The 27,786-nt window shown below is 43.1% G+C and overlaps 1 protein-coding gene and 1 non-coding gene across 2 annotated transcripts in view; both read right to left on the bottom strand.

Moving 5' to 3' along the window:
• LOC126191351 (uncharacterized) overlaps window positions 1–27,786 on the bottom strand; it is a 102,211-nt gene that overhangs the window by 22,605 nt on the left and 51,820 nt on the right. Inside the window, exons 2-3 of the mRNA XM_049932228.1 lie at window positions 12,373–12,525; window positions 9,160–9,609 (exon numbers count right to left, since the gene is read on the bottom strand). Coding sequence (XP_049788185.1) covers window positions 9,160–9,609; window positions 12,373–12,525 — 603 coding nt within the window. The remainder of the gene's footprint in view (window positions 1–9,159; window positions 9,610–12,372; window positions 12,526–27,786) is intronic.
• Trnan-guu (transfer RNA asparagine (anticodon GUU)) lies at window positions 13,934–14,007 on the bottom strand. The gene has a single exon. It is a non-coding gene; the product is annotated as a tRNA-Asn (tRNA).

The following is a 27,786-nucleotide window of genomic DNA, read 5'->3' as shown; positions in this document are numbered from 1 at the left end:
CCGGGTAAGTGGCTAACTTTGTCAAAAGTAATATTTTTTTTCAAAGGTACTGACTTAACAATACCGTGGACAGAATATACTTGAATGCTGTACAGCAGTTTCACATTTTCAGTGAGTGAACTTTCAAAGTTCACTACAGATATTCCAGTTTGAAGTAAAGGATTGTTTTTTGCGAAATTCACATTTAGCTATGCTCAGTCCCTAGAGAGAAAAAAAAAGTTAATTTTGCTAAAGCATTTCAGTAGAAATGTTTTGACAAATTAATGAACAGCCCTTGGTCTTAAAATCTCTGTGTACTTCCCAGTTACAGTAAAGGAACACTATAAAGCAGTCACATATAAAATCATCTTCATAGTGTGTTCTTTAATTGACAAGCACACAGTGAAAAAAATTAGTAACAGTCTGCCACAGCATGATGTACAAGTAACAAGGCTAAAGGGAATGGAGACATACAAATGAAGTCACTAAACAAAAAATTTAGATGTATCCACTTGATATGTTAACATTTAAAATCAGACTTGAAGGGAAATATTGGCAAGAAGTCTACACTGCAGACAACTTGAGTGACAAATTTAATACATTTCTGCAATCGAGTATCTTTTTCCTTGATAGTTCCTATCCATTAAAAAGTAGTAGTGGAACTTCAGTACTACTGAGTGAGAACCCAGTTTTCATTATTACTATTATGGTTGAGGGGAGCTATATCACAATATGAAAGATAGTCACGGGATAGTTACATTTTTCACTACTGAAGGAAATCAACAATGCATTAGACCAAGGAAATTGGGAGTCCTCGGAATAAAATTAAAGTTATCTGATTAGTTGTAAAAGAAGTATCAGAGCCAGAAGATGAGTGTTTAACATACTACATATCTACTGTGGGATAATGAAACTGTTCATGACCCATCGGGGATGTAGAAAAAATTTAATGATTCCAGTGAATAGTCAGCAAAATTTTGTTGGTAGAGTCAAGAGTGCAAAATTTTTACATTCTGGTGTTCCAAGATATATGCATAACACAACTATGGGATAAAGGGCAGAAATAAATCAAATGTAATTATTAAATCATTTGTAAGAAGACTCACAGGGGCATCAGGTAAACTAATTATTGCACTATGCACTAATTTTACGCCTGTCCATCTGTGTTATGTGTTGGGGTCATAAGTTTGCAGAAAGATTAAAATACTCATTAGTAAAATAATTATATATAAAGGGAAGATCAAACAATGGAAAATCCAGGGTGAAATACTGAAAAAAATATATGCAAAGGATAGAGTGCTACACACTGTATAGTGGGGATGTTGAGCTGCAGACAGCCACAACAAAAATACTACTAAACGCATAAGCTTTCAGCCAGAAGGCCTTCATCAGAAATAGATAAAATACTGACACACACATTCATGCAAATGCAGCTCACAGACACACACATGACGAGTGTGTCTGGCTGCTGTGTTGTGTGTGTGACGATGTAGTCTATTTAAGAAGGACGTCTTTTGGTCAAAATCTTACATGTTTAGTAGTCTGTCTGTTGTGACTGTCTGTGACTCAACAACTTTGCTATATGATGAGTAGCAACCTTTTTTCATACATTTGTTATATAACAAGGGAGAAAGAGATAATGTGGTCACTTAAGATAAATTGCTTCCTACTGGCTAGGTGCAAGATTAGCAGCGCATCAGTACACATGTTTTGCCGTCATATTAGTAGTTTGGCTTCAGAAATGGAGTATCAACATATTCTTTCTGCTAGGCACTAACACTGGTAAACAGTTAAGTTGGTAACAGTAGGTATCTCATTTGATTTAACAAAATCATTTGACTGAGTGTATCATTCAATACATTTTTGCACAAGAAACCCAATAAATTTGGTATTTTTCTATTTTAAGACGTCAGAAATGTCATTAAAATAGATGTGGGATGTAATATAAATGATTTAGAAAACAGAACGGTGTGTAACACCAGCTCATGGCTTGCAGAAAACATATTGTTGTTCAACAACAACAGAACAAAGTCCATACAGATTCTTTCGTACAACTCGTTTAAAAGCAAAATTTTACTATCACAGAATTATCAAATAATCAGTAAAGTTAAACGTCATTCTAGAACAGGTAGACGAAAATATTCTGTGGAAGTATAAGCAACAGGAAGTGTACAGCTAATCATCCATAATATAAGCAAGATTTAAAATGATGAGGTTTTGGAAAATGCCACTCTTCAAGCTGACTAATACAAAACACATTTACATGGATATGGCTACATTCTCCTGGTTGACTACATTGTGCTGGTACCACAGTTCCAAGACCTTGAAATTGGCCATGACAATGTAGTTTTATGTCGGGTTGTGTATATGTCTGTTAGTAAAGGGCACTGTTCAGAAATTCAGCAACATTTGAGATCTTTTCTATGTGTCTGTTGCAGTCTCATATTTCTTTGAAGCATTACATACAGTATCTTGTACAGATACTGCATATTTCTATTTTCGCAAGCACTGACAATAAGATCTGAAAGCTTGTTTTACGTAACTTATTTTAACGCTTAAGAATTGGACTGCTCATGTTCTCTACATACATTAATTAATCTCATGGACAGCGTGAGCAGCTATTGTGACTGTTTGCTGATGACAATGTAGTATATGGGGAGGTAAATTGGATTGGGCATATATTAAGAAAGAATGACGGACTGACAAAAACAGTTTTAGAAGGTTATGTAGAAGGGAAAAGGAAGCGAGGAAGGAAGAGATTCCAGATACTGGATGACATGATGGACGGTGCAACATACAGCAGCCTTAAGAAGGGAGCAATGGATCGCAGAAAATGGAGAGGCAAAGGTCCTGCTAATATAGCAGATAACTGATGATGATCATCATTAAGTGACTGTAGAAGGATAGAGAATGACTTGGACAGAAATTCTGTTTGGTGTGATGAATGGCAGCTTGCTCTTAAGTGTAGGAAAATGTAAGTTAATACGGATGAGTAGAAAAAATTATGATGTAGTGTTCAAATACAGCGTTAGTAGTGTGCTGTCTGACATAGTAATGACAGTTAAATATCTAGGCGCTGCACTGCAAAGCAACATGAAATGGAATGAGCTTGTAAGGAAGGTAGTAGGAAGGTAAATTGTTTACATTGGTTTATTGGGAGAATTTTAAGAAAATATAGCTATAGAACTCCAGTGTGATCCATTCTTGAATACTGCTCAAGCATTTGGATCCCCCCCCCCCCCCCCCCCACATGTTAATGGATGACGTTGAGCTGTTTAGAAGCATGCTACTAGATTTGGATCAATATGTAAGTGCTATGGTGGCACTTTGTAAAATGAAATGGACATCCATGGAGGTAAGATGGTATTATTTCCATGAAACATTACAGAAACAATTTAGAGAAGTCATTTGCAGCTGACTGCAGAACGATTCTACAGCTGTCTATTTACATTTCATGTAAGGGTAATGAAGACAAAACAAGAAAAGAAAAATTAGGGCTTGTATGGAGGAATGTAGACAGCTGTTTTGCTTTGCTCTGTTTGCGAGTGGAATGGGGAAGAAAATGCCAGTAGTGGTACATTGTGCCCTCCGCCATTCATCCTTTAATGGTTTGCAGAGTATGCATATTGATGTAGAATATTCTCTGGTATCAAATTTTAGGGCAACTCTTTGCACTGACAAGTAACATTAGAGCCGAGAAATGAGACGACAGAGTAATCTGTGATACTAGTTGGTGAAAATCCTGCAAACTGTTGTTTAAGATACTGAGCGTTAAAAGTATTCACGTCACTTGACTTGTAGTTAATATTATGGACACATTAAAAGTGGAAAATGGTTTGTTCTTTGATAACGCTTCTTCAGACATTGTACAGAAAAGTGCGTTTTGTTCTGCAGTCTGCATTTTTATTATTCGTTAAGTAGAAATGAATAGTTTTTCTCATTCTGGAATCATCACCCAGGCTGTGGCTAAGCCATATCTCTGAAATATCCTTTATTCCAGGTGAGCTGGTCTTTCAAATTTTGCAGGAGAACTTCTGTGAAGTTTGGAAGGTGAGGTGGTGGTGATGATGATGATGATGATAATGGTGTTTGGTTTATGGGGCACTCAGCTGCGCTATTATCAGCACCTGTACAAATTCCCAATCTTTGCTCAATCCAAACTCACCACTTTCATGAATGATGATGAAATGATGAGGACAACACAAACACCCAGTCATTTCGAGGCAGGTGAAAATGGAAGGTGGGAGATAAGGTACTGATGGAAGCTTTGGGGAGAGTCTTGAGTCAAGCTTGGGTAGCACTTTTAGTAGAGCATTTGCTCACAAAAGCAAAGGTACCAAGTCTGAGTCTTGGTCTGGCACACAGTTTTAATCTGCCAGGAAGTTTCACATCAGTGCACACTCCACTGCAGAACGAAAATCTTACTCTAAATCCTACTGTTGTGTTGCCTCTGGCACCCCTCTTCCCTAGCTTGGCACTTCAAGAGGTGGCTTGAGCCTTAAACCATCTTTTGTTCTGTTTTTTTTTTTTTAATATAAGTGCTGTGCACCTGCTACTACTAGTGAACATCAACATGACCACATGAAGATTATCAAAGAACAGCAGTCACCAAAACTATGTAATAACAGACATCTGTTTATGGTGAGGGTTGATGCTTATAATTTAGTTTATTTTCCCCTTCTGATGCTGATAATTTAGCTCACAGGAATGTTCAGTCCTTGAATGAGTGTATTCAGATAATTTCTGGGTAGGGTTACTAGTAAATTAGGATTTTAATTTAAATTTAAAAGGATTCACAATTTCTTCCTTTGTCAGCTGGTAGGTTGCTCAGTTGTCACAGAACTCAGAACTTTGCTCTCAAAACAAGATTTAGAGACATACCCTATGTGTAAATTACTTTTGTTTCGTGTTTTGACTGTAAACCTGACAGACAAGCTCTATTGCTCAATGGGTCTCAGAATGCAATTCCATAGATCCAGGTTTCAAATCTTAGTCATTCCTTGGATAGTTTATGTCACTTATCACTTCTTTTTCCTCTGGCAATGATATCTTAATATTAAAAATGGCTGGTTTCACCATGGTTAAATTCATATTCAAATGTATGTCCCTCCACAACTGGCTAACTAAGTCATGTCAGAGGAAGGTAGGGGCATACCAGCTCCAATAGGATCTTGCCTAGTGAAGCACTGCGAGTTCAAACTTATCTTTGGGTCAGGGATAGCTTTACTTAACTTACAATTCAGTTGAAACTAATTTTTATTATTAGCAAAAAATGACATTAAGGAATAAAGATTGAGTTGGTGCATACATTCATAGTGTTTTTCCACAAGTTTAATAAACACAACAGATACAGATAACAGAGACTTAAGTCATTAATAATAAATTCTCCTTCACTATTTATAACAGCCTGCCAAAGCTGGGGGAACTTTTAATTCTGCAACTTTGGCAATCACATGGTTTCGACGCAGAGAACTCATCAAGCCATTTTTGAGTGCTTTTTCATTCAGAAAGGAAGTTCGTTGAAGGTTGTTCAATAGAGAATGGAAAAGGTGAAAATGTGAGGGCACAGGATCCACGTGAATAAGGTGTATGTGGAATGTCTTCCCAACCCAACTGATGCACTGTGTTTTCTGTCAGTCTGTTAGAATGCAGGCACACATTATTGTGGAGTAGCATCACTTCACGCAGTCTTTCTGGTCATTGTTCTTGGACTACATCTGCAAGACGTCTCAGTTGTTGACAATGAATGTCAGCTGTGATGGTTATGCCTCGGGAAGCAATTTGTAGCACACCATGCTGTCTCTCGATGGATGGAGAGGTTGGTATGGGTACACGACGGCAAGGTCTTCAGTGCCCGCTCAATAACAGTGTGAGACGGGTGTCAAGAAAATACTCAGAACAGGAAGATAAAAAAGAATGTAAAACACAGGTAACAAGGTTGAAAAAATATGTGCCTACCCATACCGAAGCATGGGATGAAGTATGCCGTCAGCAGGAAAACGTGGACAACACTGGAAGAAAGTGGGAGAAGGAACTAAAACAATATAGCAAATGTAAGTGGCTGGCTGACCACAAGGAAAAAAGGGAGGAGCCAGCCACTCTGCAGTACACTAAAACCTCCAGCCTAAAAGTTTTGGTCAGAGTCCAGACACATCACAAATCATTAAAACTCTAGATACACTCGTCTCCATAATGTCTCTGTTCTGTCAGATGCATAACATGCATGAATGTGTGCAGGTCGTTGTATGGGGAGCTGCTGCTTTGTTTGGGCTCAACCATTCCTCATCACTAGTAAAGAAACCATTCCTTATCCCTAGTAACGATACAGGAGAGCAATGGTTGGTGTTGTACACAAATCAATTGATGATGTGCAAGCAGAGGAGTGCACATATGGCTATTCACTCATTTTTGTGATTTTGGCTTAGAATGTGCTGTCCCGATACACTCAATTTTTGAACCTGCCCCATTGTGTGAGGTGGGTCACTGTGCATTAATGCTTTTAAATGATATTCTTCATACCATGGAGGTCTTCCTGAACATGGAGGGTCACTAATGTTGAAGGAATCCTCCTTAAAATGAGAAATCCATTTTGCTGCCATTCTCTCTCCAATGGCATTATCCCCATACACAGCGCAAATGTTTCTGGCTGCCTCCACTACTGTCACCTCTCTAACGAACTCAAACAGAAGAATACATCAGAAATGTTCAGATTCCTCCACTTTGCATTCCATTTTCTAGCATCCACAGCTCCACTAGATATCTCCAAATGAAAACATGTAGAATCAGATAGCAACAGTGAACTACAAATAACAAATGACAATCAATAAATAAATCCATAACAACCTGGATGCCAACATGCAAAACAAAAATGGCACAAACTTAGGCACCAACCTAATATATTTGAAAATGAGTTTAGAAATTCCAAGATCATGAATGAAACTCCGTAGGTAGATGTATAAGGAAAGCAGTGTGGATGAGACATAATCCCATTACTGACAGCTAAAAAGGCAACAGTTGGGTGTAAAACTGAAATTGTGGGTATTGTAGTTCAACATGAATAAGAAGAGGTAATGTAACTAGGTGGAGGTGTATAAATGAGGGAGGAACAGTGGTGCTAATGATGAGAATAGATGCAGCACAAATATGGATAGTAGAAGGAGCTAACATGGCAGACATTTCAGATTGCTCAAAAAGTTTAATGAAGTGAAGAGCACAACTGGCCAAAGAAAAAAACAGCATGCACAGTAATTGGGTCTGATTAAACTGAAAAGAAACATGGGAAAAAGATAATATGAAGGATTTGCACTACTGCTATTCTATGCAGAGACTGCAAGAGGTGAATCCACAGTTGGAAGATGGATGAAAAAAGAATAAGTGATACACCAGTTGAATATCCTTATTTACATTTTACTGCTTATTATTAATGGGCTAAATAAATAAATAAATAAAGAGGTTGGATAGATAAACTGGATGGAGTGAATAAGAGTAACCCTGCAAGGGGCTACTGATAATATGATTCTAACAAATATAAAAAAGGGCATAGTAGAGGTAGCTGCAGAATTCATCTATAAGCAAAACACGGGCATCAACTTGAAACCACGAAGATTCATGGATAGAATGAAAAACCTACTTAAATTTCATTTCCAGATTTAACACTGCTGCCATTTCATGTGTATGGGAACTTAGTTTTGGAGACAGCTGCCAATATTTGTTATTTTGAATTATATTCTGGGAGAAAAAAGAACAACTTCATTGTTTCTCACAGAGACAGCAGAAGATTTTACAGATTGGATAGTGTCTTGAAAAGAAGCTGTGATGTGAACATAGCAAAAGTTAAATAAGTGTAATGGAGTGTAGTGGAATCAAATCGGGCAATGCTGAGGAGATTGTATTAGGAAATGAGACACTAAAAGTAGTAATGATTTCTGCTATTTGGGCAGCAAAATAACTGACAGTGATGAAAGTGTGGGAATTTAAAATGCAATGTAGCAATAATAAGAAAAGTTTTCCTTACAGAAGAGAAGTATGTTGACATTGAATATAGATTTAAATGCTGGAGATATTTGTTTGGATTATAGCCTTATAGGAAAGTGAAATGTGTATGATAAACAGTGCAGACAAAAAGACAGTAGACTTTTTGGATTGGTAAAGGGGAATCCTGAAGACAGGATGGATAGTTTATAGGGTTTATAGGGTGTTACAAAAAGGTACGGCCAAACTTTCAGGAAACATTCCTCACACACAAATAAAGAAAAGATGTTATGTGCACATGTGTCCAGAAACGCTTAATTTCCATGTTAGAGCTCATTTTAGTTTCGTCAGTATGTACTGTACTTCCTCGATTCACCGCCATGATTTCATATGGGATACTCTACCTGTGCTGCTAGAACATGTGCCTTTACAAGTACGACACAACATGTGGTTCATGCACGATGGAGCTCCTGCACATTTCAGTCGAAGTGGTCATACGCTTCTCAACAACAGATTCGGTGACCGATGGATTGGTAGAGGCGGACCAATTCCATGGCCTCCACGCTCTCCTGACCTCAACCCTCTTGACTTTCATTTATGGGGGCATTTGAAAGCTCTTGTCTACACAACCCCGGTACCAAATGTAGAGACTCTTTGTGCTCGTATTGTGGACGGCTGTGATACAATATGCCATTCTCCAGGGCTGCATCAGCGCATCAGGGATTCCATGTGACGGAGGGTGGATGGATGTACCCTCGCTAACGGAAGACATTTTGAACATTTCCTGTAACAAAGTGTTTGAAGTCATGCTGGCACGTTCTGTTGCTATGTGTTTCCATTCCATGATTAATGTGATTTGAAGAGAAGTAATAAAATGAGCTCTAACATGGAAAGTAAGCGTTTCCGGACACATGTCCACATAACATATTTTCTTTCTTTGTGTGTGAGGAATGTTTCCTGAAAGTTTGGCCGTACCTTTTTTTAACACCGTGTATAACTAATGAAGAGTTAGTGAATCGAAATGGATATAAAAGAGCTGTAAGACACAAAATGACTGAAAGGAGGGATATGTTTGACTGGACACATCCATTTGGCATCAAGAAACATGACAATGTTATCATGCTGTCAAGGTTTCCAATTCACTTTTCCAAGTAATAAGGGTGTCAAACTTTGCAGCCACTGGAGTATGCAGAATGACAGTACACCTACCTGAGAAGGCCCGGTCATCATCAGCGTCCCCACTGCTATTGCCAGCCCCGCCGCCCACCATGCCCATGCCTTTCTTGTATATCTCGAGGGCTGGCAAAAAGAGCAGAAGGCATATGACAGCAATAAACTTGACAATCAGTTTGAAGATGACCACTTTTAGGATGATCTTGAAGAGCAGGCTGATATCGAAAGGGATAGGTGGGAAGAAGTGATCGGGAGCAGCATAGGGTGCCGGGGAGAGGTCGTGGTGGTCGTGATGGTGATGGTGATGGTCGTGGAGGGGCGGGCGCACTGGTGCTGGGTAGGGTCCCCCATTGGGCAGGTGTGGCGGTCCGTAGACAGGTCGTGGTTGTGGTGGACCGTAGATTCCGCTCGGTGGAGGGCCGTAATTGCCACTGGGCCCACCTCCGACTGGCCCACCGTACACTGGACTGGGTTCTCCAAAGTAACCTGCAACAGGAGGAGGAGGGGAAAAATTATTGTGCATTTGAATCACATGATACAGTAGCTAACCTGCCAGGGGAACTACAAGAACACGCTTCGTTATGTCTACATCCACAAACTATAAGGGGCGATCAAAAAATTTCCATTTGAGGGCATTGCTGCAGCATATATGTAATGAAGCGTGACTCTGATGTGGATGTAGAAGCAGCGACATGTAGTCAAGGGATTAGTGTGGCTTTTGTGTACTTCTGACATGCATTTGGTAAATGTGGGAATGTAAACTATGGCGATGTTATTCCCAAATGCGTCCAAATAGGACCAATATGCTGTTATACTTCTCTTAGCTCCCAAAGGACAAGTGACAGTAGACATCCATTGGAGAATGAAGAACGTGTATGCAGCAGCATGTCTGTCGAAAACTACCGTGGTGGAACGGTGCTGCTTCATCGTAATACACACTCCCATATTGCAAATATTGTAACGCAACTCAAGAGGGAGACACTCGACACCCTCCCCCCTATAGTCCTCATGTATCTCCAAGCAGTTATCATGCCTACAGTCTCTTAAAAAAGGCCTTGAACAATTGATGTTTCCTGTTGGACAAAGGGTGTGACGGGCAGTTATGGGCTTCTTCATGGAGCAGATCACAGTGTTTTACCATACAGGTATCTTCAACCTGGTGCAGCATTTGGATGATTGCCTCAATCCTCATGACTATTTTGCCTGTCTGGCATACCCGTTCAGGACAGTACAGCCTTTGAATGGAAACTTTTTGATCACCCCTTATGCTATGACAATGAACAATAGGACTTTATTCCAAATTCATTCTCACAATGCAGGCAAAGCCAGCTACATCAAAAGATAGTACACAAACTTTATAAATTGAAAATATCATAAACTTTCATTCATAAAGGTAACAAATTTCCTGGATGAATGTATGATCATAGTGATTTTTGTGAATACAGCCCTGTAGACTACTTAATATATTTCTTTACTTTTAATGATGTTTCGGTTACTGCCCATCATCAGATCAAAATTTAAAACTTGCGATACAAGTCTCAGTGTCAGTTCCAATAAAACATATGCCTAAGCAAGGTGTCGAATGCCAATGGCCATTTAATACCCCACTTAGACATAATTTTTATTGAAAGTGACAGTAAAACTTGTTCCATAAGTTGTAAGTTTTGATCTGATGATGGCAGTAGCCGAAACATTCTTATAAATACAGAAATATGTTAAATGATCTAGATGGCTTTATTCACAAAAATTTAACTTCTGTCTCAGTAACTGTTTAAACCTGTATTTTTTGTAGGTATTCCATGGACAGTAGAGGAAGGAAAGTGGGGATGATTAGAGTTTATTGTCCCGTCAATGGTGCAGTCATGGGGCCCGTTTGTTGTCCTGCATGGGTGGAACACACAGAGGGATTATGTCAGTATTCTGGCTGTGTGTCTTGACCCAATGCTGTCTTCCCTAGTGAATGGCCTGTGTAATAGGTCAAAATTTCCTACATTCATGCTTCTGCAGTTGGCAGTTTGATGTACATGTTGATGACACACAAAACCTCATATTGCTCTTTCAGTTTCCTGACATGAAATGAAACTGAACCTTTGTGAGGAAATTTTGAGGACAAGCTGTGCAGCCGATTTCCTCCTCCAAGGCAAGGGTGCTATGGAGTAAGTTTAATATTTAGGTAGACGAATGGCGACTTGTGAGTATCCATAAAAAAAATTCCTGTTCTGAAACAGTCAAAAATGTGTCTAATGCTGACTTTTAAATCGTTTTCTTGAATGACAAGCACCTGACTAAAACATATTTTTTACTTTCCTTGAGAGATAAGAGGGAGGGACACGTTGCTCCAAGGAGATTTTCTACGTCTGCGTTATTTTTGCAGGTAGAGTGAGCATGTATCCTTCTGAAAATTGAGAATGACTTTCTCACATCGGATAAAAGCCGTAATTAAATGGTTCAAATGGCTCTAAGCACTATGGGACTTAACATCTGAGGTCATCAGTCCCCTAGACTTAGAACTACTTAAACCCACCTAACCTAAGGACATCGCACACATCCATGTCCGAGGCAGGATTCGAACCTGCAACCGTAGAGCTGTAATTAATGCAAGATGAGCAGACAGTCTGATAATAAAGGTTTTGTCTCTCTTTTTTTTTTTTTTTTTTTTTTTTTTTTTTTTTTTTTTTTTTTTTTTTTTTTTTTTTTAGACGGACCAAGATGGTGCAGTGATTGGCACGCTAGACTTGTATTCGGGAGGATGATGCTTCTGACCATCAGGCCATCTACATTTAGGTTTTCTATGAGTTCCGTAAATCACTCCAGGCAAATACTGAGATGGTTCTTTTGCAAGTGCACGGCCGATTTCTTTCCCCATGCTATACACAATCCGAGCTTGCACTCTGATTACCTCAATGACGACGGGACGTTAAACACAATCATTCTTTCTTTTTCTTTTTCATATATGTTTGTATTATTCTGCTCAGCTGTGCAGAGTGATGTGACGCTCTCTTCCAGCTCTGTGAAGTTAGTCTGTAAGTTTTCTTACGACCTGAGTGAGTGCATCATTGACGTAAAGGTACAAGCTGCTTATTTTTCAGTGGGATATGTGATCAATAGCACCAAATTTCTGAGGTGTTTATGCCGCGCTAGTAGCGTTAGCTTTAAATGCGTTTCGTAGGTAAGTCGAGCGCTCGTGACTGCGGACAGCAGTGTGGGTAAGGGAGTAAACAGTTAAGGCTAGAGCAACTGCGCTCCCACCTCCTTCTCCATTGGCACCGATGTGGTCGCCCCTGCCATATGAGTCTGCATAAGCGTCCAAGTAGGTGTCTCCACGGGCTTCAGCTTTCGGCGGATCGTCAGCTAATGATGTACCCACCAGCAGTAAGGATGTCAATATCCACCACGAAGCTCCTAAAACATAACACATAGTCCACATCATCACTTGTCCGCTTCTGAGAAGAATGAACGCGACAGCCCGTAGCGACTCGGGTGTTTATCATATGCTCTGGTACACAAGCTTGAGCATCCTCACGTAATGAAGGTAAGAAAGAACATCCTAAGTTTAAATAAACTTAATTTCATCCACCATAAACGATGTTTTTTGAAAACCTTTAACTATGTCAGTAATGATATAAACAAAAAGTACTTCATCAATTATGTAAGTTTCTTCATGCGTAGCGCGACACGTTATAGTACACGAATTTATTCACTTTCAAGTGCTGTGGTAGTTCACATTACTATTGTATATGCCGCAGTATCTTAGCACCAAATCATAGTTCAACGTAAAGCGAACAGTGCGCAAGCTGTATATGATTTTCTGCGTACAAAACCTGGGACAATACTCTTAGACCAGTGAAATGCAACTGCAGGAAGAGACAATCAGAACAAAACACAAATGTAAATTCCCCCAGCAATTGAAAATGTGATTAAATTCCTGAAATGCGTCGTGCTACGCATGAAAACGCGTAACTGGTGCACCAATTTCTTATTTAGATTATTAAATTACACCGCTTCTACAAAGTAAAAATAGACAGTACGTATCTAAACGCTTTAATAGTGTACCTGGTAAGCTAGCGATTGAAAATTAAAAGCCCAGAAGTAAAGTGATCTCAAATGAAGCCTACATAGATTTCAATTAACGAAAGGAACGCTTTCGAAGGGTATGTGAAAAAATAGCGTTCTCTCTTGTGCTGTCTTTGCCTATCTTCTTCTGATTTGCAATGCATTTCCCCTTTCCCTTGATGTTGAACCGTCACTAATGATCTCGATAGGTGTAACGTAAACTGTAACTTCCCTCCTTCCTTCGACGTTGTATGGACTTGGCAATCGCGAAGGCAGCAATTCAGATTTCCGTCTGGTCATCCATATTTAGGTTTCATGTTGTTTTCTTAAATATTGTAAGGCAATGTCCCTTGGAAAGGATACAGCCGATTTCTTTCTCCAACCTTCCAATGTCCTATATCTCTAGTCCTCGATGGGACGTGTAATCTTAGTCTTCCTTTGCAGCTGTTTGGGTATCAGGCAACGAGCTACGAATACAATTAAATTCATGAGTCACAGTCAGATTTGAGATGTTGAAGCAAGTAAATAAAGAAGGCGTTCAAACTTTGATCGCCACAAAGATCTTCCGTAGTTTACGTGTCAATTTTTCGATCGTAGTCGGCGAATTAACACACAATTGTTGAACGTCGCAGCAGGTAAAAAACGACTAAGAAATTTGGGCGTTAAAAAAAATGGGTATTTGGAACTATCAAAGAGAAGAATGATCGAATTTCATTCACTAAGGTAAAGTGTACCAAACAACATATTTAAAAATTATCGCCCCCGGGTGGGCTCGAACCACCAACCTTTCGGTTAACAGCCGAACGCGCTAGCCGATTGCGCCACGGAGGCTTACGTTACATCCTTGCCATTTTTGTGTATGAGACAGAAATTGTCGATTTTTTTTTTTTTTTTTGCGAACCATTGTGAAACATTTAAATTTGATAAAGTATTTCCGGCGCAGTCTTACTTCGTCTCAGCTTGAAGAAATTTTGTTCGAAGGACAACAACTGGGCTTAGCCGATAATTTTCTACAACGCAGACTATTGTATCTCGGTCACTGATAGCAAAATATCCAGATTAAGGTTATCCATTATGGACATTGCAGAAAACCGTGGCTGTATAAGTAATGAAATATAAATACAGATAACTACAAGCGGTCAGTTATGAAACACTTGTTTATTTCCATAAACTAGTTTTCACTTTTTTGAAGGCTTAGCGTGCGCCATATGAAAAGGCTTGAAAACTAGTGAAATCTACCGTCGATTCCTGGTGAATTAACATAATGATTAATGAATGGACAACATCGGACATGTTCTACAGGAATTCTGTAGCGCATATATTATATTGTGCTTTTCATTTATTTATTGAAAATCAGTTTAGGGAAATAAACCATGTCAACTATTTCTCAAATGACAGGTCTCAGCTACATGCATTTCTATCCAGTAAAAAAACTATCCGTTCTGATTTTTGTTAAGTAGAGATGATCACATGCTAGGAGCAGCCATAGACGTGTCAGACTGGTGTACCTACCTACACGAAATATCATTTTCTGAAAAAAAGACAGAAAACGTTTGGACTGACAACCGGTACCGCAGATCATCTGTCTAACGCTCTTCCGTAAATGATACCTGTTTGAATATGTTTCAGATCTGACGGTGATAATGATCGCTTGTGAATGGAACCATTCCATGTTACCGTTGTGAGCGGTGTTCAGTTTTCATTTGACTGCCCCCCCCATATTCCTATGTCCGACGTATAGCACTGTTTCTTGAAACAGCACAAGTAAGCTTCCACGGGATAGCTTGCATCTGTCTGCTGATTCGGGTTTTCGACATCTCGGATGCTCTCCCATGGACCACACAAACCTGTGACCATTCTTGCTGCCTTTTTGCGTGTCAGTAGTCCCAGTTGGTCCTATTTAGTTTGGATCCGACACACTAGAGCAATATTCTAGGACGAGTCTCTTTTGTAGAGCAGTCTCCTTTGTAGGGTGACTACATTTAAAGTGCAGCTACTTCCAGAAGTCCAGTGTGGGATGTAATTATCGTACGGCTGCGAAACTTGGTAAATATGCTAATGTATTAATACGGAACCGATTTACCCTGGATAACATTAGTTTCAATTTTGGCCGCGGGGACAGATCTGGCACTGTACAGCATCTCGTCGCTGTCTCCAGTGCTCCTATTGAACCAACTGTTTAGCGCAGTTAATAATAAACTTTCTCACTTGTTTGACGTTTTCTGCCCACGTCCCATTCCTAATCCATCACTTATGGAAAATTTGCTGTATGTCTTTCTTGCATTCACAGAGCCAGATTTGCGCCTGGTGGCCAAAATTGTAACTAATGTTTAACACATTAGGATACCTACCAAGCTTCGCTGCCATATGATAATTAAACCCCACGCTGGACCTCTGTGAGCAGCTGCACTTCAGTTATAAACATCCAGTACCAACGAACTGAAGTCTGCCACCTGCTTTACCTAGAACTGAGTCTATGCGATCATTTCATATCATGTCCAGGCAAATAGTCACATCCAGACATTCTACGACTTGACTGATTCCAATTGTGACTCACTGATATTATAGTCATCATCATTACCATCATCATCATCATTATCACAAGTCACTGTGGTCATTGCTGAGCGCCATGAGCCAAGTGTCTCCATCCTGAACAATTACCAGATTCTCTTAGAGCCTGCTGAAGAGTAGATCTTCTTGATTTGATCCATCCACCTGTTCGCTGCTCTTCTCCTGGGTCTCTTGCCCTCGATCTTTCCTGCCATGATTATTTTCTCCATATTTTCTAATACTATCGCCAAAGAACTGGACAGGTGATGAAATGCGCCTGGAGATAATGAGTTGCTGAAAAATTATCGCATTTATTTTTCTTTCGGTCCTGAGCCAGCACAGAAGCTCGAATGCATCAGTATGCTGCTTGTCTTTGGCCTTAAGGGTACACGTTATGCAACCGCAAAAGAGGACGGAAAAAGCGAGTGTTTCAACAACACTTGGTGTGTTGGTTATCGCTTTGTTCTGCCAAATCTTGGTGATATCCTTCATAACCACCCGCCCTAACGTGATCTGCTTTTTTTTTTTTGTATCATCTTGACAGCTTCCCGTGTCCCAGATGGCTGATCGAAGACTAATGATACAAGGCACGACTTCAAGTTCCTTTAATCGACCTGCGAGTTGGATTTGTGCCCCTCGATCAATTAACATGGGTTTGAACTTGCTGAGATTGAGGTCTAATCGATATGATTGACTAATGCGTTGTACTTTTGTTAGTAGCTCGGCAGGATCATCTTCGCTGCTGGCAAGAACCACGGTGTTATCAGAAAATCTGAGACTGTTAATAGTTCTAACACCAACTGAGATGCCTTTATTCCAACCATCAAGAGCGTTCCTAATGACGTCTTCTGCATAGACGTTATAAGGTTGGGTATAGGACAACATTGTTCCACACCTTTTCATATAATGAAGAAATCGGACGTGCCAGCACAGTCACAGGACGCGAAGTTTTAGACTTCTCAATATTTAAAACAAGTTGTAAATGTTTGAACCGCTTTGAAATCGTTTCAAGATTTGACAGAATTTTGAGTAGCTTTTTCATACAGTCATTCGTTATAGATAGGTACACCATCTGCAAGTTGTTTGAAGTTACTATTAATATTGTCTGGCATTGAGTAATACAAGTCGTGATTAGCAAAGGTCGCAATGTACTTCGCTAGGTTACTCCTGAAGTTACTCCTGCATCATTCGATGGTGCTCCACACATCACTCCGGTAACTGGACCGTAAAAGTCATGCCATTAAAGGGTCGGACCCTCCAAATAACAGAACAATTAGGCGTTGGGTAGCAGTAATGAACCTGCCGACCAGTGTTCACGGAGAATGGCGCGAGACTGTACGGCGGAACATCCTTACAGAAAATGTGGACTTTGGTTGGACTTGGCCAGACCAACACACAGTCGAGACCAGGTTACCCCAGATTATTACAGAATTCATGACACTCGTATTAGGGTACTCGTGTTCGCCGCATTTTTAACCCTTCCTCTGACACAAAATAGCAGAATGGGCATAAATCGCCCTCACACAGGACATGATAACTAACATCCACGCAGTTTGCGATGAAGCACAGAATTTCACATTGCGAATGATTCACGCTCGTGAACGATGCGTTAAGTCATGTCGATAAGTCAGCAAAATGTTACGAAACATGGACCAGTACCATGCAAGATAGCTTCACACAGTGAAGTGAACAGATGCCATAAGCGAATACAGATTACTAAAGCTTAACTGGTGTTTATGATGGTTTTTGTAATATGAATATATGCTGTTCCATGGAAATGGCACATTTAAAATGTATAAGAAAAGGCGTCGTATTTGAGAAAATTTGTTATAGTAAAATGTCGGGAAGTGATACATTGTGAAAAGTACAAAGATATAGGATGGGAATGTTTCAGATACTTTGCTCAATCAATGTCTGTATGCTTCTACACAGATCTAGTAGAAATAAAAATATCTTTGGAGATAAAGTTGGAAGTTAAGGAAGGAAACCAGTTAGAAATACAAATCGTGATGACGTTAGTGTTACATGCACGTACGCAGAATGTGGAAACAAACTGTCTTTTCAATCCTGGTCAGTCGCTAAAATTTTAACGGCCCATTAATGTTCGAAACTATGTTTACTTGTCTACGTACGTGATCAGTGATCTTTTAAGGCCGGCCGGGGTGGCCGAGCGGTTCTAGGCGCTAGTCTGGTACCGCGCGACCGCTACGGTCGCAGGTTCGAATCCTGCCTCGGGCATGGATGTGTGTGATGTCCTTAGGTTAGTTAGGTTTAAGTAGTTCTCTAAGTTCTAGGGGACTGATGACCTCAGAAGTTAACTCCCATAGTGCTCAGAGCCATTTGAACCATTTTTTGATCTTTTAAGTAGGAGGCTATATAATATTTTTTGAGCACACTTTTCAACGTATTCAGTAGCTTTTGATACCATTCCCTCCAACTTTCCACTCTTTTTGTCAATCTAAGATGAATTGTGAGATACTACAGCAGCTTCAGATGGAAGGTCATCTATTCATTATTAACTAACTGTCCCACAAAAAAAGATAGGTTCTGCTCAGCAACATCCACAACCACCGTGAGTACTACAGAATGGCCCCGGCCACACTCTTCTGAGTTTAAGCACTTCTGCTGGTCACCAAACTCCCTAGACATGAACATTACTGAGCATATGAGAAGCCTTGCAAGTGTTGTTCAGAAGAGATCTCCATCCCCTCGTACTCTTATGGATTTATGGACAGCCCTACAGGATTCATTATGTCAGTTCCCTCTAGCAGTACTTCAGACATTGGTCGAGTCCATGCCACGTCGTGTTGGGGCACTTCTGCGTGCTCGCGGAGGCCCTGCACGTTGTTAGGCAGGTGTGCCATTTTCTTTGGTTCTTCAGTGTATGTACCCGTGTATTTTCTCATATGTCTCCCCTTAAAGGAGGTCACCGCTGGTGTAGCGAACAAGGCCTTTCGCTGGAAAGCTGAAAACCTTTATTCGATTCCCGATTGATTTCTGCGGTTTTTTTTTCTTTTGTATTTTTTTTCTGCAGCCAAAGTGATAGGAGTAGGCGAGTTAATAGGGCAAGTCGGTCAAAAAAATGTTCAAATGTGTGTGAATTGTTATGGTACTTAACTGCTAAGGTCATCAGTCCCTAAGCTTACACACTACTTAACCTAAATTATTCTAAGGACAAACACACACACACACACCCATGCCCGAGAGAGCACTCGAACCTCCGCCGGGACCAGCCGCACTGTCCATGACTGCAGCGCCTCAGACCGCTCGGCTAATCCCGCGCGGCCAAGTCAGTCAATAAGGAATAATAGTGTGTTTACAGACGACGAGGGTCAATCGACTTACGTGTTGGAAGTCATACCGCGAAACTGTACAGCGTTGTGCCAGCCTTGTGGTGTTTATTTTATCGCCAAATTAAAAACTTTGTTTCGGGGCTTCAAAATTACTGTCTGCTTCTGGAAACACAGTGGGAATTGCACAGCCGAGCGGATGCAGCGATGATTCACAGCATAATTCATGACTTACCTTTAGCACTGATTTTTCAATCTTACCGTATGCGTCCATCTAGTTGTTCGAAGTAAACTGAGGACACGTAACAGAGTCAGTGAAAGAGGCATTCTAAATCGACCAGGATTAAATTTTTAGTTCTTTACTAATCCAAGTCGTTTGAGAAATTGATTCCTATTGATTTATTTACCTCATTAAGCCACTTATGTCTGCCAATTTCGAAACGAAAAAAATACAAATAAGAAAAAACTGCGGAATGCAACTGGGAATGAAACACAGATTCGCCGCTCTGAAGCCAGATGCCTTGGTCGCTACAGCAGCGGCGCTATCTTTGAACAGCTCGTACCTTGTGGATACGTAAGGGGCAGTCGAAAAAGTTCCTTTCTTCGATTTGTAGAGAAACTTGCCTTTGTGGACGTTATATATGCTGCTGAAAAACACTCAGTTTTATCTGTCCATCCCCTCAATTCTGATTCGATTGCGTGTCATGTACTACATGTATAGTTTGCGCAGAAACGAGGGGTTGTTGAGCCAAAAAACCTTAAAAGAGTCTTTCATTCTAGGTTGTACACAAGCGACCGGCCAAATATGAGCCGAATCGGTTGGTTGTGTCTGAGGCCTTCCCCTCCTTAGCATCAATTAATTTAATTCTACTACATTTCATTACCCTTGTTTTACTTTTATTTGTATTCACTTTGGAACCTTTTTTTAAGACACTATACTATACTTGATCTTCCATATCCTTTACCAACTCCGCCAGAATTGCAGCGTCATTGTCGGACCTCGAAGTTCTTCCGGATGATACTGTCCATTGTCTTTTGTAAACCAGAAACTTTCGGGTATTTTCTTTTCCTCGGAGGGGCGAAATGCGCACACCTGGGCGCCGAATGAGAGGGCATTGTGCAGCAGTTCCTCTTGTCCTGGTGGGCAGCTGCTTGTTATTCTGGAGGCGAGCGTGCCGGCCTGCTGCCCCGGATGATTCGTGCGATAACCTCCCCACTCCCTTGTCCCTCTGCTATGAATGGTAACGCGGTTCGGACGCACAATATTGCTATGCAGAGCAGCGGACACAGGCCGGGATGCGTCCGCGGCATTCTGAGGTCCTCCTCGTACCTTTTCCTGCCCAAGATGCCTCAGTGCCCCCGTTCGCAAGTCTCCGCCATCATAATAAGCAAATTACTCGATCAAAAGCATTCCAACACCTACACTGAAGAGCCCAAGAAACAGGTACACCTGCCTTATATCGTGTACGGCCCCCGTGAGCACGCAGAAGTGCTGCAACACGACTTGACATGGACTGACCAATGTCTGACGTACTGCTGAAGGTAACTGACATCATGAATCCTGCAGGGTTGTCCATAAATCCGTACGAGTACGAAGGATGGCGATCTCTTCCGAACAGCACGTTGCAATACATCCCAGATATGCTCAATAATGTTCAAGCCTGGGGAGTCTGGTGGCCAGCGGAAGTGTTTAAACCCAGAAGAATGTTCCTGGACTCACTCTGTAGCAATTCTATACGTTTGGGGTGTTGCATTGTCCTGCTGGAATTGATGGTTCAAATGGCTCTGAGCACGATGGGATTTAACTGCTGAGGTCATCAGTGGCCTAGGACTTAGAACTACTTAAACCTAACTAACCTAAGGACATCACACACATCCATGCCCGAGGCAGGATTCGAACCTGCGACCGTAGCGGTCGCGCGGTTCCAGAGTGTAGCACCTAGAACCGCTCGGCCACTCCGGCCGGCTGCTGGAATTGATCCAGACCATCAGAATGCAGAATGGACATGAATGGAAGCAGGTGATCAGACAATAATCTTACGTACGTGTCACCTGTCATGAGTCTTATCTAGACGTATCAGGGTATCAGTATCACTCCAACTGTACACGCCCCACGCCATTACAGAGCCTTCACCAGCTTGAACAGTCCCCTGCTGACATGCAGGGTCCGTGAATTCATGAGGCTGTCTCCTTACCCGTACTCGTCAATCCGCACGATAAAATTTGAAACGAAACTCGTCCCATATGGCAACATGTTTCCAGTCATAAACAGCCCAATGTTGGTGCTGACGGGCCTAGGTGAGGCGTAAAGTTTTGTGTCGTGCAGTCATCAAGTGTACATGAGTGTGTTTTCGGCTCCGAAAACCCATATCAATGATATGAAACTTCCTGGCAGATTAAAACTGTGTGCTGGACCGAGTCTTGAACTCGGGACCTTTGGCTTTCGCAGGCAAGTGCTCTACAATCTGAGCTACCCAAGCACGACTCACGCCCCGTCCTCACAGCTTTACTTCCGGCAGCACCTCGTCTCCTACCTTCCAAAACTTTACAGAAGCACCCCTGCGAACCTTGCAGGACTAGCACTCCTGAAAGAAAGGATATTGCGGAGACATGGCTTAGCCACAGCAGACACTCCGCTGCAGAGTGAAAATCTCATTCTGGAAACATCCCCCAGGTTGTGGCTAAGCCACGAGTCTTCGATGGGATTCAAGTCGGGCGACCTGGCCGTCCTAAACATTCGCTTGAATTGTACAAAGTGTTCTTCAAACAAATTGCGAAAAATTTTGGCCCAGTGGTATGGCGCAATGTCATTCAGAAAAATTCCATCGTTGTTTGGGAACAAGAGGTGTGCAAGTAGCCGAACTTAACCATTTCTAGTCAATTATTGGTTCAGTTGGACCTGAGATCCCAGCCCGTCCCATGTAAACACAGTCCACACCATTACGGAGCCACCACCAGCTTACACAGTGCTTTGTTGACAACTTGGATCTATGGCTTCGTAGGGTATGCGCCACACTACCATCAGCTCTTACCAACTGATATCGGGACTCATCTGGTGGGGCTACGGTTTCCAAGTCGTCTAGTGTCCAGCCGATATTTTCACGAGTCCAGGAGAGTCGTTGCAGGCGATGTCTTGCTGCTAGCAAAGGGACTCGCGTCGGTTGTCACAGCCCATTAATTCCAAATTTCGCCGCACTGTCCTAACGATATTTTCGTACGTTGATTTCTGCGATTATTTAGCAAAGTGTTGTTTGTCTGTTAGCATTGGCAACTCTACACAAACGTCGCTGTTCTCTACCTTTAAGTGAAGCCCGTCGGCCGCTGTCTTGTTCGTGGTGAGAGTCGAAATACACTCCTGGAAATTGAAATAAGAACACCGTGAATTCATTGTCCCAGGAAGGGGAAACTTTATTGACACATTCCTGGGGTCAGGTACATCACATGATCACACTGACAGAACCACAGGCACATAGACACAGGCAACAGAGCATGCACAATGTCGGCACTAGTACAGTGTATATCCACCTTTCGCAGCAATGCAGGCTGCTATTCTCCCATGGAGACGATCGTAGAGATGCTGGATGTAGTCCTGTGGAACGGCTTGCCATGCCATTTCCACCTGGCGCCTCAGTTGGACCAGCGTTCGTGCTGGACGTGCAGACCGCGTGAGACGACGCTTCATCCAGTCCCAAACATGCTCAATGGGGGACAGATCCGGAGATCTTGCTGTCCAGGGTAGTTGACTTACACCTTCTAGAGCACGTTGGGTGGCACGAGATACATGCGGACGTGCATTGTCCTGTTGGAACAGCAAGTTCCCTTGCCGGTCTAGGAATGGTAGAACGATGGGTTCGATGACGGTTTGGATGTACCGTGCACTATTCAGTGTCCCCTCGACGATCACCAGTGGTGTACGGCCAGTGTAGGAGATCGCTCCCCACACCATGATGCTGGGTGTTGGCCCTGTGTACCTCGGTCGTATGCAGTCCTGATTGTGGCGCTCACCTGCACGGCGCCAAACACGCATACGACCATCATTGGCACCAAGGCAGAAGCGACTCTCATCGCTCAAGACGACACGTCTCCATTCGTCCCTCCATTCACGCCTGTCGCGACACCACTGGAGGCGGGCTGCACGATGTTGGGGCGTGAGCGGAAGACGGCCTAACGGTGTGCGGGACCGTAGCCCAGCTTCATGGAGACGGTTGCGAATGGTCCTCGCCGATACCCCAGGAGCAACAGTGTCCCTAATTTGCTGGGAAGTGGCGGTGCGGTCCCCTACGGCACTGCGTAGGATCCTACGGTCTTGGCGTGCATCCGTGCGTCGCTGCGGTCCGGTCCCAGGTCGACGGGCACGTGCACCTTCCGCCGACCACTGGCGACAACATCGATGTACTGTAGAGACCTCACGCCCCACGTGTTGAGCAATTCGGCGGTACGTCCACCCGGCCTCCCGCATGCCCACTATACGCCCTCGCTCAAAAGTCCGTCAACTGCACATACGGTTCACGTCCACGCTGTCGCGGCATGCTACCAGTGTTAAAGAGTGCGATGGAGCTCCGTATGCCACGGCAAACTGGCTGACACTGACGGCGGCGGTGCACAAATGCTGCGCAGCTAGCGCCATTCGACGGCCAACACCGCGGTTCCTGGTGTGTCCGCTGTGCCGTGCGTGTGATCATTGCTTGTACAGCCCTCTCGCAGTGTCCGGAGCAAGTATGGTGGGTCTGACACACCGGCGTCAATGTGTTCTTTTTTCCATTTCCAGGAGTGTAGAATGCCTCATGCGTCCTGCTCCAGCAACCGATGTATGTTCAACTTCTGTTAATTCCCGACGTGTAGCCATAATCACCCCAGAAACGCATTCACAGAAACAATCTGAGTACAAATGACAGCTCCGCCAATGCAATGTCCTTTTATATCTTGCGTACGCGATACAACCGCCATCTATATACATGCCTATCGCTATCCCATAACTCTTGTCAACCTCACTGCATTAATATGGGTCGTTTCCACACTTCGCCTTTAAGACGACTGAACTCTGCTGGAGACACTTTCAGTGAGATGTCTGACTGTCTGTGGAGGATTGGGCCCATTCTTCCTCAAAAGCGGAAACCAAAGAAGGTAGTGATGGACGATGGAGACTGCAGCGAAGTCGACGTTCTACCTCATGCCAAAGGTGTTCCATTGGGCTCAGGTTGGGGCTCTTGCGTAGACCAGTCCGTTTCATGGGTGTTATTGTTCTCAAACCACACAGATGCTATCTTCTGACAGCATGCACTGTCATGTTGATAAAATCGGCCATCATCTCCGAACTGTCCCTCTACTGACAGACAACACATTGCTGTAAAGTGTTTTCATATTCTTCTGCATTTAACCTTTTCGTAAACATAATAATAGAACCACATATGAACCCCACTACCGTAACATCAGCTCCTCCGTACTTCAGTGTGGCAGGTAAAGTTCTCCATGCATTTGCCATATACAAACGCTTCCACCGCATTGCCACAGGGTACAACATGAGTCATACCTCCAAATCACTCGTTCCACTCGTTTATTGTCCAGTAGTGTCACTCTTTGCGTCGCGTATCATTGACTACAATAATATGTGACTTATATGGAGTTGCTCGACGACTGTACTCCATTCTTTTTTACTCCTTACACTGCTACTGTACCAGCTGCACTACTGGTAGCACCACCGTAAGCAATGCTCGACGGTCCCCGTCCATCGGTACATAACGTGCACCTGAAATCGATTGAGCTGTCTTGGTTTGGCTGTGGTTGGTCCTTCACGTTAACACTTCACTGTCGCTCAACGAGCAATCGTCCTGGACAGTTTTAGAAAGGTTTATGTATCTGACGCGGGTGACATCTGATGATTTGTTCACAGCAGAAGTCGCTGAACTCGCCTCACCGAACCATTCTGCTGTTACCAATTCTCTACTGACAACGCAATATTCTCACCTCCTTTTATATTGGGCGGTCTCCATCTCGTGGTCCATTCCACATTACATAGGGATGTCCGGATACTTTTGATCAGATAGTGTATCTGAGCAAAACATATACTCAACCAAATGGGTCGTCGATGAACCGAGACAGAACTTTGCTGGTTTCCTAGAGATAAGAAAAGACTGCGGCGAAGATATAATGGAAGAGGGGAAGATCACATTAGAAAATGTGCAGGAGCGATACTCTCTGAGTGCAAAAAAAAAAAAAAATGATTCAAATGGCTCTGAGCACTATGGGACTTAACTTCTGAGGTCATCAGTCCCCTAGAACTTAGAACTACTTAAACCTAACTAACCTAAGGACATCACACACATCCATGCCCGAGACAGGATTCGAACCTGCGACCGTAGCGGTCGCGCAGTTCCAGACTGTAGCGCCTAGATCCGCTTGGCCACTCCGGCCGGCTCTCTCAGTGCAGCTAAAGACCATAATGTATGGATCTGTCTAGAGGAGGTATCTATCCAGCAATGGGTGTCAAATGGATGACAATGTTGAAGACTCTGTTAATTCCAGATGCGAAAGAACTCGAGATCACCAAGATCAGTAACGGTTTTCAGATGCTTGAAACTAAGTGTCGGCTTCTATGAGAGATACTTCGCACAACGAAATTCTGTCCACAAATTTGTTAGAAGATGTAAAGAGATTCTGGTCGCATGTAAAGCATACCAGCGGCAAGATAGACTCAATGTCTTCTCCGCGTGCGCTGGTCGACTTCTCCTCTGCAATGTCTTTTGCAACTGTCTTACGTTTCGTTAGAGTACTTTTCAGTGACAGTCCGTCACGATTCTCTCGACACACACATTCGTTCGTGTAGTGACGTAGTGGATGATGTTCTTCCGCTTACCTTGTATTCGGTATAAATCTTCTACGAGGGTAATCCCAAAAGTAAACTCTCCTGTTTTTTTTTATAAGTACATAGATCTGTTTATTTCTACAATGGTTTACATCTGTTTACAGCTTGAATATTTAGCTATTTTTCGACATAATCACCATTTCTGTCGATGCATTTTTGTAGACGCTGTGGCAGTTTTTGTATGCCCATGTCATACCAGCTCACCGCCGTGTTGTTTAGAAAGTTATGACCCTCTTCTTTCACCTCGTCGTCGGAGCTGAATAGCTGGGGCCACAATTAACGCTGACAGGTAATGTGAGACTCTGAAAAAACTCAAACGGGCAATTCAGAACCGGAGAAGAGAAATGTTGAGCAAGGGCGTACACATTGTCCATGACAACGCTCGCCCACACATCGCTTGGCAAACCGTTGCTCTCCTGCAACAGTTTCAGTGGAACGTAATCATCCACCCACCCTATAGTCCTGACTTGGCACCCAGTGACTATCACCAGTTCCCGAGGTTAAAAGAACATTTAGCCAGAAAGCGATTCAGCTCCGACGACGAGGTGAAAGAAAAAGATTCATCAGTTTTTGAACAGCATGGCGGCGAGCTGGTATGGCATGGGCATACAAAAACTGGCACAGCGTCTACAAAAAAGTATCGACGGAAATTGTGATTATGTCGAAAAATAGCTAAATGTTCAAGCTGTAAACAGATGCACACCACTGTAGAAATAAACAAGTCTATGTACTTATAAAAAAATAGGAGACCTTACTTTTGGGATTATCCTTGTACACTCCTGGAAATGGAAAAAAGAACACATTGACACCGGTGTGTCAGACCCACCATACTTGCTCCGGACACTGCGAAAGGGCTGTACAAGCAATGATCACACGCACGGCACAGCGGACACACCAGGAACCGCGGTGTTGGCCGTCGAATGGCGCTAGCTGCGCAGCATTTGTGCACCGCCGCCGTCAGTGTCAGCCAGTTTGCCGTGGCATACGGAGCTCCATCGCAGTCTTTAACACTGGTAGCATGCCGCGACAGCGTAGACGTGAACCGTATGTGCAGTTGACGGACTTTGAGCGAGGGCGTATAGTGGGCATGCGGGAGGCCGGGTGGACGTACCGCCGAATTGCTCAACACGTGGGGCGTGAGGTCTCCACAGTACATCGATGTTGTCGCCAGTGGTCGGCGGAAGGTGCACGTGCCCGTCGACCTGGGACCGGACCGCAGCGACGCACGGATGCACGCCAAGACCGTAGGATCCTACGCAGTGCCGTAGGGGACCGCACCGCCACTTCCCAGCAAATTAGGGACACTGTTGCTCATGGGGTATCGGCGAGGACCATTCGCAACCGTCTCCATGAAGCTGGGCTACGGTCCCGCACACCGTTAGGCCGTCTTCCGCTCACGCCCCAACATCGTGCAGCCCGCCTCCAGTGGTGTCGCGACAGGCGTGAATGGAGGGACGAATGGAGACGTGTCGTCTTCAGCGATGAGAGTAGCTTCTGCCTTGGTGCCAATGATGGTCGTATGCGTGTTTGGCGCCGTGCAGGTGAGCGCCACAATCAGGACTGCATACGACCGAGGCACACAGGGCCAACACCCGGCATCATGGTGCGGGGAGCGATCTCCTACACTGGCCGTACACCACTGGTGATCGTCGAGGGGACACTGAATAGTGCACGGTACATCCAAACCGTCATCGAACCCATCGTTCTACCATTCCTAGACCGGCAAGGGATCTTGCTGTTCCAACAGGACAATGCACGTCCACATGTATCCCGTGCCACCCAACGTGCTCTAGAAGGTGTAAGTCAACTACCCTGGCCAGCAAGATCTCCGGATCTGTCCCCCATTGAGCATGTTTGGGACTGGATGAAGCGTCGTCTCACGCGGTCTGCACGTCCAGCACGAACGCT

This window comes from Schistocerca cancellata, chromosome 1 (assembly GCF_023864275.1).
Source record: "Schistocerca cancellata isolate TAMUIC-IGC-003103 chromosome 1, iqSchCanc2.1, whole genome shotgun sequence".
Lineage (NCBI taxonomy): Eukaryota > Metazoa > Arthropoda > Insecta > Orthoptera > Acrididae > Schistocerca > Schistocerca cancellata.
Note: the sequence above shows the minus strand (reverse complement) of the source record. Positions and strands in the feature narration are given on the sequence as shown.